This window comes from Lynx canadensis, chromosome C2 (assembly GCF_007474595.2).
Source record: "Lynx canadensis isolate LIC74 chromosome C2, mLynCan4.pri.v2, whole genome shotgun sequence".
Lineage (NCBI taxonomy): Eukaryota > Metazoa > Chordata > Mammalia > Carnivora > Felidae > Lynx > Lynx canadensis.
This window is the reverse complement of record NC_044311.2, coordinates 49967689-49982052: the sequence shown is the minus strand read 5'-3', so window position 1 is coordinate 49982052 and position 14364 is coordinate 49967689. Positions and strand designations below refer to the sequence as shown.

At 37.9% G+C, this 14364-nt stretch overlaps 1 protein-coding gene and 1 non-coding gene across 2 annotated transcripts in view; both read right to left on the bottom strand.

The window, feature by feature from the left end:
* Positions 1 to 14364, bottom strand: part of GMPS (guanine monophosphate synthase) — an 81022-nt gene that overhangs the window by 49588 nt on the left and 17070 nt on the right. The window contains exons 2-3 of the mRNA XM_030329466.1: positions 6317 to 6498; positions 2724 to 2838 (exon numbers count right to left, since the gene is read on the bottom strand). Of these exons, the coding sequence (XP_030185326.1) occupies positions 2724 to 2838; positions 6317 to 6498 (297 nt within the window). The remainder of the gene's footprint in view (positions 1 to 2723; positions 2839 to 6316; positions 6499 to 14364) is intronic.
* Positions 12864 to 12965, bottom strand: LOC115524335. Its single transcript, XR_003972044.1, has one exon. It is a non-coding gene; the product is annotated as a U6 spliceosomal RNA (small nuclear RNA).

The following is a 14364-nucleotide window of genomic DNA, read 5'->3' as shown; positions in this document are numbered from 1 at the left end:
TACAGAATGTTATAATACCTCTCAATATACTAAAAAACACTTAAGTCGTGCTGTATGATTAATACTGACTACTCTAGCATGGAAAATCAATGATGTAAATACATTACATCCTACAGCGAAGATATATTTTAAAAAAAGAGTCATCCAAATATCAACTAAATCAAGATGCAGGCTCTTCTAAGAAAATGCATTTATTAGAATATTACATAAGAAAATCTAAAAGTAAGTTATTAACCAAGTGAAATTCATAATCACCACTTGACATTTCAGAGAACATTAACGGGAAAAAGAGCCTTTTACTAGAAAATGTTTGTTGCATAGAGAAGAAAATATCTATTATAGCCTTTGGACTCTGTATGTCACATATTTGTAGTGATCAGTATTTCCTCTAAATCAAAGTGGAAAACTTTAACAACAATTAGCAAGAAATGAAATCTGGTAAAGCTGTTTAACAGACCGATGATTCCTAATATTCTGCTCTTGTATCAAGCATACAGATAATGAAACATTCACATTTTTTAATAATTTATTTTTTAATTTATATCCAAGTTAGAATATATTCACACTGATTTATATTTTTTTATTTTGTGAACATTGATTGACATTTTTTTTACTTTGCGGAATACTCCAGAGATAGCTAAAAGAGAATATACTGGTCTGCTCACTTTCTACCTTTTAAACAGCCTCCTTCTGTACAATATTCATATTAAAGCATAAAGGTTTCAATCAGATTGTTTTAAAAAAAAAATAGTCATTTTGCCCACTTACTAAAATTTCAAATTATCTTCAATCCAAAAACTTAAAACAACTCGGTCATTGGGACAAAGAACACATTGTCTTAATAATTAAGCTACGCATACAAGTAATCAAAAATTAATAGGCAGTTCTCAATAATCAATTAGGGAGGAACAGAGTATCATGGGGAAGTAAAAAGCAGTATCTGAATTAACACCAATTCCATTTGGTTAATCAATGGATTAACGCTCACAATTAGATTAATTCCACTTGTATTCCGACCCTGTCCTCCCTTCCGCTTAAGGTGGGCAAAAGGGAAGAGATGAAGACAATTCACAAGCAAGTGAATCTAGTTATCATATTTATTTGGCTATTCTTATCATAGCAGAGAATTCTGAGTTTAACAAAAAAGTATCTTGCTTCTGACACTAGAAAAGTCAAAATACTGTAACATATCAATTAATAATTATTACTCAGGGAATATTTTCCCAGCTAACTCAATTTTCAGATGACATGGTTAAGTAAGACACACTGTTAAAAATTATCTCAATTAGAAAATCATGTTGCTTACAACCACTAGGGATAACTTTAAAAAAAAATTTTTTTAACATTTATTTATTTTTGAGAGAGCACAAGCAGGGGAGGGGCAGAGAGAGAGGGAGACACAGAATCCAAAGCAAGCTCCAGGCTCCGAGCTGTCAGCCCAGAGCCTGACGCGGGGCTCGAACTCACAAACCATGATATCATGACCTGAGCCGAAGTTGGACACAACCGACTGAGCCACCCAGGTGCCCCAGGATAACTTCTCTTAATTTATTTCTATTCCCACCTCGTCAGTAAATAGACCGTATTAAACAAATCATTCTTTGCTAAGTGAGATTTTAGCAGGTTCTGGTTCATTATCTTCCCATCATCTTATTTAGTAATCACATTCTACTAGTCTAATAAACCTATACTACCTAAAAATAAAGTAACCAAAGAAGTACCAAAGCAGCCAAAATAGATTTCTAAACACCTAACTCATAAAAGAATAGCTTATGTCTAGACCTCAGTCCCTATTTATTCTTGTTTTTGATACAATTCCAAGGTGTATATTAATAACACACTGGAGACACTTGGCAGACACAATCTTAACAAAATAATCAAAATTAACATTGTCTGACATGGTACACACAGACATCGATCGGGTGCCTCCTAGTTAGATACTCTGAGAAGAGCACAGCGTCACTTCTATGGTACTCCTGCCAAAGAAAATAAATAAATAATAACCTAAATCTAACAATGCAGAAACAGCAAATAAACCAAAATTGAAGTATCATCTACAAAGAACTGGAATATCCTTTTTTTTTTTTTTAATCTGTCAAGGTCATGAAAGAGAAGGAAAAGACTGAGGAATGGTTCCAAAGTAAAGGTGTCTGATAATAAGAAACATGACAACTAAATATACATGGTCCTGGTTTGGATCCAGGACTTATAAGGGACATTAATGAGACAAACAGTGCAATGTAAATTCACTCTGTGGATTAGATGCACAAGTGAATCAATGTTAACTTACGGATTTTATTATTTGTACTGTGGTTACACAGAAGAGAGCCCTAGCCCTTAGGAAATACAAGTAACAGGACATCATGTGTGCAACTTACTCTCAAAGGTTAAAAGTGTCAATAGTAAGGGAATTGAGTAAAAATACATAGAAGCTCTGTGTGCTATTTCTGTAACACATAAATCTGAATGTCTAAGTTTATTTATTTTTTAATGGATAGTGTTATGTTATATGCAGTAATATAGCTGTTTTTTTCTGAAAAGAGATTTCCACTCAGGTCAATTCTGCCATGCTACTGTAGCAATTTGTAAACCCTCGTAATATGCACAAATTAGCTCATACAACTAAATATCCTACATGCTCTAAAGACAGAAAATACTAATACAGTAGGAGTCACAAACAGGATAAAATTAAGTCAATTCTTAAGGCAAATTCACTGATGTACCTGCATGCCATAGCAAATTCCAAGAACAGGCTTGCCAATCGTGAATATTGCTGGATCAAACCAGGGAGCATCTTCTGCATACACAGAATTAGGGCCTCCAGAGATGATAATAGCACTGTAGATTTAAGGAAGAGAGTCAGTGAAGAATCTCTAACAGCTGATTTTTTTCTTTTCTTTTCTTTTCTTTTTTTTTTTTTTTTTTTGAGAGAGAGAGAGGGAGAAAGTGCATGAGCGGACGAGAGAGGCAGAGGGAGAATGAGAATCTCAAGTAGGCTCCACGCTCAGTGCAGAGCCTGATGACAGGCTCGATCCCACAACCCTGGGATCATGACCCGAGCCAAAATCAAGTCAGACGCTCAACCAACTGAGCCACCCAGGCGCCCCCTGTTACACAAAGTCTATATTTTCTCTCCTTTGAAGCACTGAGGGAGACTCAATACAGATTCAGGGATTATATTATGTTTTCAGTATATTATAGCAAATCCAGCCTCCTACACAGCTTAATCATTTTTACTCTACTGCAATGTGTTAAAATCTATCATTTCAACATTCACTTGTTAATACGTACGAACTTCAAATACATAAATACTAATATTTGTATCTGTGAAAATTTAGCATGAATTTGTTTTGTCTTCTTCATTCATGAAGGAAGTAAATGAAAATGCTAGAGGGAGAAAGAGAAAATACAGATCTTCTGGGACCCAAGGAGTAAAGCACATCACAGAAAGACCCTAGATGACTCAAAGCAAGATACATCAAAGGATGACAGAATATGAATAATAACCTATGTTGGCTGAAAACTTGTCCAACATTCCCAACAGTTTTACCAAAGACCCAAGAAAAGGAACTAACATATGACTTTTGCCCACATGGCATTCTCTCAGGTCAATATGATAACTTCACTATATTACAATTTACAGAGCATTCTATAGGTTAACTTGGGAGTCGAACTGTTATTATGAAAAAGGCTGCAAACTGAGGCCTATGCTTCTCACCTGGCCACTGACAGATCCAATTTGGCCTTCAGAATTCACTCCAAAAATTTAGAACATTTTAATATTGAAAATTTTACATAAAAATCTGTATTTCTGGGTTTTCTTTAGGAAGGGGAGGGGGAATCTGGCAGCACCTGACCTTCACTCTCACATGGCTACAAATAACCAGAATCAGAGAGAGACCTGCACCTCCAGTAAAGATTTAATTGTATAATAAGTTGCTAAAGGAGCACTTGGGTGACTCAGTCGGTTAAGCACCCGTCTTCGGCTAAGGTCATGAACTCCTGGTTCGGTCCGACTTCGGTTTGGTCATGAACTCACAGAGTCCTGCACTGGGCTCTATGCAGACAGCTCAGAGCCTGGAGTCTGCTTCAGATTCTGTGTCTCCCTTGTTCTCTGCCCCTCCCTACTTGTATTCTCTCTCTCTCTTTCAAAACTAAGCGTTAAAAATTTTTTTAATGCATAAGCTAGAATTCTATAAAATATACTTAGTAATCAAGACCTCTAAAACTGCAATATGTTATACTTAGTTTTATAAAACATAACCACCATGGGACTGCCCAGCATCCTTCAATAATCTGCTAAACAACTCAGGACTGTAAGATTCTTTTTTTTTTTTAATTTTAATTTTTTTTCATGTTTATTTATTTTTGAAAGAAAGCGAGACAGTGTGTTAGTGGGAGAGGGGCAGAGAGACAGGGAGACACAGGATCCGAATCAGGCTCCAGGCTCTGAGCTGTCAGCACAGAGCCCAGCACAGGGCTCAAACTCATGAGCCAAAGTTGGCCACTTAACTGACGGAGCCACCCAGGTGCCCCAGGACTGTAAGATTCTTAATACTATTAAAAAGAAAAGGTAATGGACTTAGTCAAGGATGAAACTCAAGGAGTACTTAAGCCAATTATGAAAATTCTTATCTCAGTAACTCTCAAGAAGAGCTAATCACTCATTCTGAGTCTTCTATTTCTATTCTGCAATTATTTTGAAACTAACTTGCAATTACAAAACCCAGTAAGCCATAAGGCATTCCAGATACCAATTTTATGTAACAAGCAGGTCAAATTTCCAAAAACAAGGTTAAGAGGTCTTTCCTGTCATAATACTAATATTTTACAAAAAGGGTGATCAAATAGATCTCTCAGAAGAAAGGATTATAGTAATCAAAGCCACAGTGCTATAGTTCCTATACTCCTATACAGAAAGAACCTCTAGACACAAGCAAGACCTAGCAATTGTTTATGATGGTGGGGAGAGGGCAGGAAAAACACTTAGCATTCTATTGCCAAGTATTTGACTACCCTATTCTTAAATATTCAGCCTAGGTTAGTTTGCTGGAGAGTGTTTGTTTGTTTGGGTGAGGGGAATGAAGGAGCTTAGATATGACAGAAGGAATTCAGAATTCTCGCACCATTTTTTGATTCCCTAAAACTGGTTCTCACTGGCGAACAGAGACAATTGCATTAGATAAACTCAAGGGTCTCTTCTTACTCTAAAAATTCTACAGTTTAAAAGACAGAACTGTTTTTAACTGTATTCTAAGACTAGTACACAGTTAAATTTAAACCTGTCTTTTCTGATGTCCAATTCACTCTATTTCAGAAACAACACTCACAGGATAAACATGTCTATGAAGTCTTTAAAAGTTGAACATTTCTCTAATGGAAAAAAATTATGTTCTTAAGAAAAATTAAACATCTTGTATTTGGAGGAAACATAGCATTAATGTTTAAGAGCCTATCAAGGTTACAAATGGCAGTTGCTTGCTTCTGGCAACACTCTTAGTAAAGAAAAAACATTAATTACGTGAGAAAAGGCATAGCATTAACCAGAAATTGTTAAAGGAAGAGACTATATAGAAGTTGGCTGTCATTTTGACTAGTTATGAGCATGTAAGCTGTTGAATTAGACCTTATATTAGACTTGAGAAATCTTCATATTTTAGAAACTTAGTCTCTTGGGATAGGAAGCAAAAGAGACTCACTGGACACAGAATTCTTCTCATTTAGGTATTCTAGCCACTGTATACATTCCTTTGATCAAATGCTCTGGGATGAATGAAAGAATGACCATATTAGCCAAATTCAAGTATGACCCCAAAATCCTATAAAATATAAAATATTCAAATGAAAGGTTCTTGTAATGGTGCAATTAAAATTAAGTCAATCTTTTTAATTGAAAAACAAACAAACAAAAAAACAAATTGGGGTGTCTAGGTGGCTTAGTCGGTAAAGCATCCAACTTTGTATCAGGTCATGATCTCATGGTGTGTGAGTCTGAGCCCCATATCAGGCTCTCTGCTGTCAACACACAGCCAGCTTCAGATCCTCTGTCCCCTTCTGTCTGTCCCTCCCCTACCTATGCACTGTCTCTCTCTCTCTCAAAAATAAACATTAAAAATAAGTAAAAATAAAATAAACTACGAATATGGTTTTTCAAAAAATAAAATTTCCTTTTTTTTAAATCAGAACCATGGAAAATTTCTTGTAAAACCACTGCATGTCTTACAGTCATTTAAAAAATTCACTGTCCAAGCAAATTAATAAAAATCTCCTACAATCTAAGCTCAATCTCCTTAGAAAACATAAGTAAAAAGTCTACCGGAATCCTTGCTCTTTTATAGCAAATGCTGGTGTTTCCAAGGGGAAGATTTCCGACTGCACGAACAGTTCTCGTACTCTTCGGTCTATGACTTTCCCATACTGGGCACCAGCATCCAGAATGACAACAGCTCCTTCATAGTGGTGGCAGCCATCCTTAAGGTCTCCTCCAGCATTCTCCAGCTGCAAATATTAAGACAAATGTCTGCTTAATTATGAAAAGTAGAGCTATTTTAAAAAATAGTGGTCACTATGAGCTCCAAAAACACACAGAAACAAAAAACTTAGGACTTTGAGTTGCCAATTCAAAGCACTTCTTTCAAAGGGAAGATTTTTCAGGTCGCCTGAGTGGCTCAGTCGGTTAAATGTCCAACTTTGGCTCAGGTCATCTCACGGTTCTTGAGTTCAATCAAGCTCCACATTGGGCTCTGCGCTGACAGCTCAGAGCCTGGAGCCTGCTTCAGATTCTGTCTCCTGCACTTTTGCCTCTCCCCCGCACTCACACACACACACACACACACACACACACTCTTTCTCTCTCTCATATAACATTAAAAAAATTTTAGGGGCGCCTGGGTGGCGCAGTCGGTTAGGCATCCGACTTCAGCCAGGTCACGATCTCGCGGTCCGGGAGTTCGAGCCCCACGTCGGGCTCTGGGCTGATGGCTCAGAGCCTGGAGCCTGTTTCCGATTCTGTGTCTCCCTCTCTCTCTGCCCCTCCCCCATTCATGCTCTGTCTCTCTCTGTCCCAAAAATGAATAAACGTTGAAATTGTTAAAAAACAAAAAAAAAAAAAAAAATTTTAAATGGAAGATCTTTATACATATCCATACATGGGCATACATAAACACTTTAATAAAAGCTACCATTTATTGACTACCTGATACAATCACTTTATGCATAAAAGTATTAAGTGTATTATCTAATAGGGTGGGCCTACAACAGTTGTGCCAAAATACAGTCCTGGTTTATGCCTGTTACACTGGCATTATTATTAAGAATGCCCCCTTTGAATCTCAAAAGCATCCTAGCTTGAACAATAAATAATTATATGGTCATCCTATCTAACAGTCACAGCATTCCTATGAAGGATTTTCTGATGAGGAACTGAAAGTTTGCAGCCAGAGTTCAGCATGCTTAAACTCACTTCATCAGAGTATTTTTGTATTACCCGAGGAAATGCTATATATGTGCATCTAACCCTTAACATTAAAATTTTTTTTAATTTTTTAATCTTACGTCAAGTATATGTTGATAACGCTTTTCTTGAAAGCAATTTGGCAAAATGTAAAATTTTTAACTATATATGCTGAAATAGTTACCAGGAACTGGCTTCAAATAACGCAGGAGTAGGTGGGTATGGATGAAACAAGACTGCCTATGCGCTGAAATCACTGAAGTTAAGTACACAGTGTTCATTTTAGTCTACTCTCTATTCTGTTTTTGTATATTAACATAAGAAAAAACTTTAAAAAGTGTTTGTACTCTGGAAACCCACTTGTAGGAAGCATATATAATCCCATTTTAAAACATTGTACCATGTAAAAGAATGTATGTGCATGTATGAAAAAGGACGTATGGACATAATATAGACAGATTTATACAAAAAATATTAACAGAGGTTGTATCTGAATAATGAGCTACAAGTGATTTAAAATTTTTCTTTCCTGTGGTGCCTGGGTGGCTGAGTCGGTTAAGGGTCCAACTTCTGATTTCAACTCAGCTCATGATCTCATGGTTCATGAGATCGAGCCCCGCAACACACCCTGCTCAAAGTACACAGCCTGCTTGGGGTTCTCTCTCTCTTCCTCTCTCTCTGCCCCTCCCCTGCATGCTCTCTTAAAAATAAACTTTAAAAATAATAAAATTTTTCTTTCCTTGTAACTCTTCAGTACGTTTTAAAGGTTTATAATAAACATTTCTGAGTTTTTCCCCCTCCAGTTGTAAAATGTGCACATAAAAAAGCATAAGCCAGTCCTTCAGACACTTCTGTAATCCTTTCCATCCCTCTTCCCTCTCCATTTATGTGAAAAAATAAATGCAGACCTCACAACTTCACAAACACTTCTGCTGCAGTAATGAAAAAAGCAACAATCACAGCCATCTACAAAGGATTTGCGAGAAGGACCAAACCACAGGCCAGAAAGGATTATTCAGATCAAAACGATGAATATTTTAATCATACGAATACTGAACAATGTAGAAAAATCAGATCACAGAAAGAAGAAGTTTATAGAATATACCAGAGTGAAAGAAATGCTAAAACTTTTTCCTTTTAGATCTTTGCCCTTAAGACTATATACACACAGGTGCATACACACTATTCTTTAAGGCATTTGTCTTAATGGGGTGCTTGGGTGGCTCAGTCGGTTGAGCGCTGGACTTCAGCTCAGGTCATGATCTCACCGTTTGTGGGTTCAAGCCCCAAAAGGGCTGACTGCGTCAGCACAGAGCCCGCTTCAGGTCCTGTGAGTCTGCCTCTCTCTGCCCCTCCCCATTCATGCTTGCACACGCTCATGCTCTCTTTCCCTCTCTCTCTCTCTCCTCCCTCTCTCAAATATAAACAAACATTTAAAAAAATTGTTTTTAATTATTTGTCTAAAATTCCTTAATCTCAATTGGGGCGCCTGGGTGGTTCAGTTGGCTCAGCATCCAACTTCGGCTGAGGTCATGATCTCACAGTTTGTGAGTTTGAGCCCCGCAGTGGAACACATGCTGTCAGCACAGAGTCCACTTCAGATCCTCTCTCCCCCTCTCTACCTAATTTTGTCAAGAATAGAAAGTGTTTTTGAATGACCGCTTGATTATTGTGTAAATTTCTCAGATTTCAGTCCCTTTATCACGGTCATAATTTTTTACCAAATCTAAGTACTAACCTGTTTTTTTACACTGCAGGCAGAGTTCTCGCTTTGCATGATTCTGACACGCACAAATTTCAGTCACCACTGTTTGTATCAAAGTTCAGTTAACTAACACCAGTCTGAGCCACAACATGGCTCAAATTTCAGTTACCATATATTAACTGTAATTACACAAAGTACAAACTTCGTTACCAGCTCTTCAATCCACAAATTTTCACATAAATAACAAACATTATGACGAGTGACTGATACGTCCTTTCTTTCAAAGTTTATTGGCAACTGGTCAGTGCAAAACAAAAAAGCTAGAGTACAGCTGTGTTACCTCCTTGTTGCCCAGTGATAAATCCACATAACATTTTACTCCTATGGAAAATCCAAAGAGGGAACCGACCAATAAAGATGAAAGTGCAGCAGGGGCACCTGGGTGGCCCCAGTCAGGTAAGCGTCCGATTTTTGGTTTCAGCTCAGATCATGACCTCACAGTTCATGGGTTCAAGCCCTGCATCAGGCTCCACGCTGGCAGTGCAGAGCCTGCTTTGGATTCTCTCTTTCTTCTCTCCTTCTCTCTCTGCCCTTCCTCCCCCCTCAAAATAAATAAATAAACGTTTAAAAAAAAAAAAGAAAGTGCAGCAAAGAAATGAAAAGTGACACTAGAAGTGAAATATGAATCCAGTGTAAATGAAGCTGTGGAAGAAATTGCTGGCCATGACACTGTTGACACTGCTGTGGTTTGTGTGCCTCTTGGTTAGATGTGCAGCCAGAAGAACTTGGTGAAGGTAAACTTACCACCACCAATGAGGAAAGTGACTATGTTGAAAAGGATGCCAATGTACCAGAGAAAGTGACCCAAGGAAAATACTTCACATTAAAGAAACTCTTGGAGATACTTCATGACATTTCAAAGTGTAAAGGATAAAATGTCAAAAGCCATCAAGGCACAGAAAAGATGCAAAGAGAAGCAGTATTTAAACTACTCTTAATCAGTATTTTACAAAGAAAACATAAGTCTCACTGTGTCTAATGCTTTAAGTTATTTTAAAGGGCAGTTTCAGTATTTTATTTCTCTATACTTCTATAATTAACGTAAAATTAATGTTTTGACAAAAGATTTTAAAGGTCATAAAACCACTGTAATCTTCCCATTGATTAAAATTGCTTTGCATGATTTAGTTTGCACAACCATTTTTATGGTCGTTTTACTATTATACAGTGAGGACTAGCTGTACTTCTTTAAATCAACTAATTTAAAAGAAAAATGTACACTGTTTCCTCATCAACTTTTGAAAATGTTTAATCACATGACATCAGAGGTCACTGAGGAAATACTGAATCCTTGCCTCATTTCTACCTCGGCTATCAATGTGCCTATATCCAGCACAAATCTTCAACAACTCAGGGAAAAGCAAAAAGATCACCAGTAACGAAAGCAAAAGTTCCTTTCCCTTAAAACCTTGACTCTATTTACTACTACTTCACACAGAGCTGTAAAGTTTGATAATTAAACTTCCAAACTTAACAGATTAGAAAAAGGACCCTAATGAGAAAAGAAGTTGTCAGTCACATCAATAGTAGAGACAAATGAAATTCAACACTACACAACAGAGAACTTTATTATACCTATTTGTAAAATCTATTAAGTAAATACAAAAGCCTGAAAGGTTAACACCCCTCTCAACTCACCTGATGTCTATCATGTTATCTTATCATGATGACATTTTTTAAAACATCAATAATACTAAGGGAAAAAACAAACCTATCAGTACCCTAATTTAACAATAAGACAAAAGAATCTAGAGATTCTCATAAGGTAGAGATGGTATCATTTTTGTATCTTCCTGAATTCCCACGTATCACTGAACAACTAGATAGCAAAATGAAACAGTAAATGACAAGATATTCTCCCAAGAATCCCAAAATACAAGCTTGTGGGAACAAACTACAATAGTCATAAACTCTGGTGTTAAACATTTATGTGGGAAACAACCTAGCTTCAGTGAAGAACTTGAGAATAGGACAATTCCAAAAACAATCAACAGATATTAGAAAGCACAGGCCAATTCAAGAACAGCAGCTGCACTGGGAGGTGTGAGAACTCCATCCAATAGTGCATGGGTAGTAGGAGACCCAAGGTAAGGCTTAAACGGGTGGAAGGAATTTAATACCCATGAACCTTATAAACTAATGGGCCAGGGCTCCCTTGTAGGACAAGGCTCACAAATGAGGAGCAACTGCTGGGAGCAGAATCAAAATTAAGCAGGACAAGGACAAGGAGGAAGGAAAATAGAAGGGCCAAACTACAGTGGTGGGGGGGGAGGGGGGGGGAGGATCAGAGCAAGGAATCCTGAGAAAACAATCTGCCATAATTTTAACAGAAGAAAGAGCCCTATAAAGTTACAAAAGTTTTTTAATTTTTTTTTAACGTTTATTTATTTTTGAGAGAGAGAGAGAGAGACAGAGCATGAACGGGGGAGGGGCAGAGAGAGAGGAAGACACAGAATCGGAAGCAGGCTCCAGGCTCTGAGCCATCAGCCCAGAGCCCGACGCGGGGCTGGAACTCGCGGACAGTGAGATCATGACCTGAGCTGAAGTCGGATGCTTAACCGACTGAGCCACCCAGGCGCCCCTAAAGTTACGAAAGTTTTATGAACTAAGATTCCATCTAAAAACTCAGGAAAATTAAATTCATATAAAAGAGAAAAAGAAATTACACAAGTCAAATCCCATACAAAATTACTAAAAGTAAAAAAGAGAGTAAGGAATAAAACAACATCCCTACAAGAGCAAGCTGAAAAGAGAAACAGATCAAAACTGGAAAGTACCATTTTAATTTTTAAAAAATGTTTGTTAACTTTTGAGAGAGAAAGAAAGAAGACAGTGGGGGAGGGGCAGAAAGAGAGAGACAGACAGACAGATGATCTGAGGCAGGCTCCGCCTGACAGCAGAAAGGCAGATGCCCGGCTCGAACTCACAAACCATGAGATCATGACCTGAGCCAAAGTTGGAAGCTTAACTGACTGAGTTACCCAGGCACCCCTAAATGAACTAAAAAATATTAAGAAAATTATACAAGGCATAAAAGAACACGACTCAAAATTAGACTTTGAAACCAGAATGACCAATCTCAATACATACTTTTTTAATTTAAATTCCAGTTAACGTACCATGTAACATTCGCTTCAGGTGTACGCTATAGTGATTCAACACTTCCATACAATACACAGTGCTTATTATCATAAGTGCACTCCTTAATCCCTATCACCTATTTCACCCATCCCCCCGCCTACCTCCCCACTGGTAACCATCTGTTTGTTCTCTGTAGTTAAGAGTCTGTCTTGGGGCGCCTGGGTGGCGCAGTCGGTTAAGCGTCCGACTTCAGCCAGGTCACGATCTCGCGGTCCGTGAGTTTGAGCCCCGCGTCGGGCTCCTCAGAGCCTGGAGCCTGTTTCCGATTCTGTGTCTCCATCTCTCTCTGCCCCTCCCCCGTTCATGCTCTGTCTCTCTCTGTCCCAAAAATAAATAAACGTTGAAAAAAAAAAAGAGTCTGTCTCTCGGTTTGCCTTTTTTTTTCCTCTTTGGTCGTTTTATTCCTTAAATTCCATATATGAGTGAAAACATACAGTATTTGTCTTTCCTGATTATTTTGGTTAGCATAATACTCTCTAGCTCCGTCCACATCATTGCAAGTGGAAAAATATGGAACACTTCATATATTTTTATGTCATCCTTGCACAGGAGCCATGTTAATCCGCTCTGTACCAACACATATGCTTAACAAAATTATAGGACTTTAAAGAAAAAAACTTTCAATATTTTGAATAAAAAAACACACGATTTATAATTCATCCAACTATACATTTGTTGTGTGTAGTTTTCTGTGCCCATGTTTTATTTTACAATAAAAAGATTTTTTTTAATAAAAGGGAACTAGCATTTACTTCACACCTAGTATTTCATGTGCTTTACATGTTTTCTTATTCATAATGGTATGTGTTTCTATTTTACAGATGGAAGAATGAGACTCAGATACTATGTCACTTGCGCAGGGAAACAATGGCAAAAGCAGGATGTAAATGTAGGCCTTTTCAGACCCCAAAACAATCAGCACTACAGAAGGAAAGTGGGTAAATATGCATTGTATTTTGGGGTGCCTGGGTGGCTCAGTCGGTTAAGCTTCCGACTCAGGCTTAGGTCATGATCTCGCAGTCTGTGAGTTTCAGCCCCGTGTCGGGCTCTGTGCTGACAGCTCGGAGCCTGGAGCCTGTTTCAGATTCTGTGTCTCCCTCTCTCTCTGTCTCAAAAATAAATAAACATTAAAAGAAAAAAATGTTTTTTTAAATATGCATCGTATTTTTGGAAGACTACCTTCATTTTATTTTTTATTATTTTGGTACTTAAAGGAAGTAAGCTTTATTACTTTAGAAAGATTGCTTTCATGAATGAAATAATGTTCCACTGGTATCTGAGAAAGGTAGTATTATACCACATAAATGATTTTGGAAACTGGATTTCATCAGTACTAAAGTTATTCAGGTAGTTGTCCTTCAAAAAAGACATTTTAGGGGGCACCTGGGTGGCTCAGTCAGTTAAGCATCCAACCTCAGCTGAGGTCATGACCTCACAGTTCTTGAGTTTGAGCCCCACATTGGGCTCTATGCTGACAGCTTGGAGCCTGGAGTCTGCTTCAGATTCTCTCTCTCTCTCTCTCTCTCTCTCTCTCTCTCTCTCTCTCTCTCTCACCCTCCCTGACTTGTACACGCACTCTCACTCTCTCTCTCAAAAGAAAAAAAAAAGAAAAGAAAAGACATTTTAGAAGCCTTCAGTTGCCAAAATAAAAGTTTTAGGGTTAAAGATATTTTGAACAACCCCTCCCCCCCACACACACACACATTTTAGTCATCTGGGATATTCAACTATCCAGAATAATCCTTTCATTACCAAAAGGCTACTGGAAGTTTGAACGTATTTACTTTTTTAATCTCACTACACCTATACTCTGGAAAAAGTGTACATCTTCATAAAATTATCCAACACCTTAGGTACTTTAGAAATGTCAACAGGGGCACTTGGGTGGCTCAGTCAGTTAAGTGTCCGACTTTGGCTCAGGTCATGATCTCACGGTTTGTGAGTTTGAGCCCCACGTCGGGCTCTGCGCTGACAGCTCGGAGCCTGGAGCCTGCTTCGGATTCTG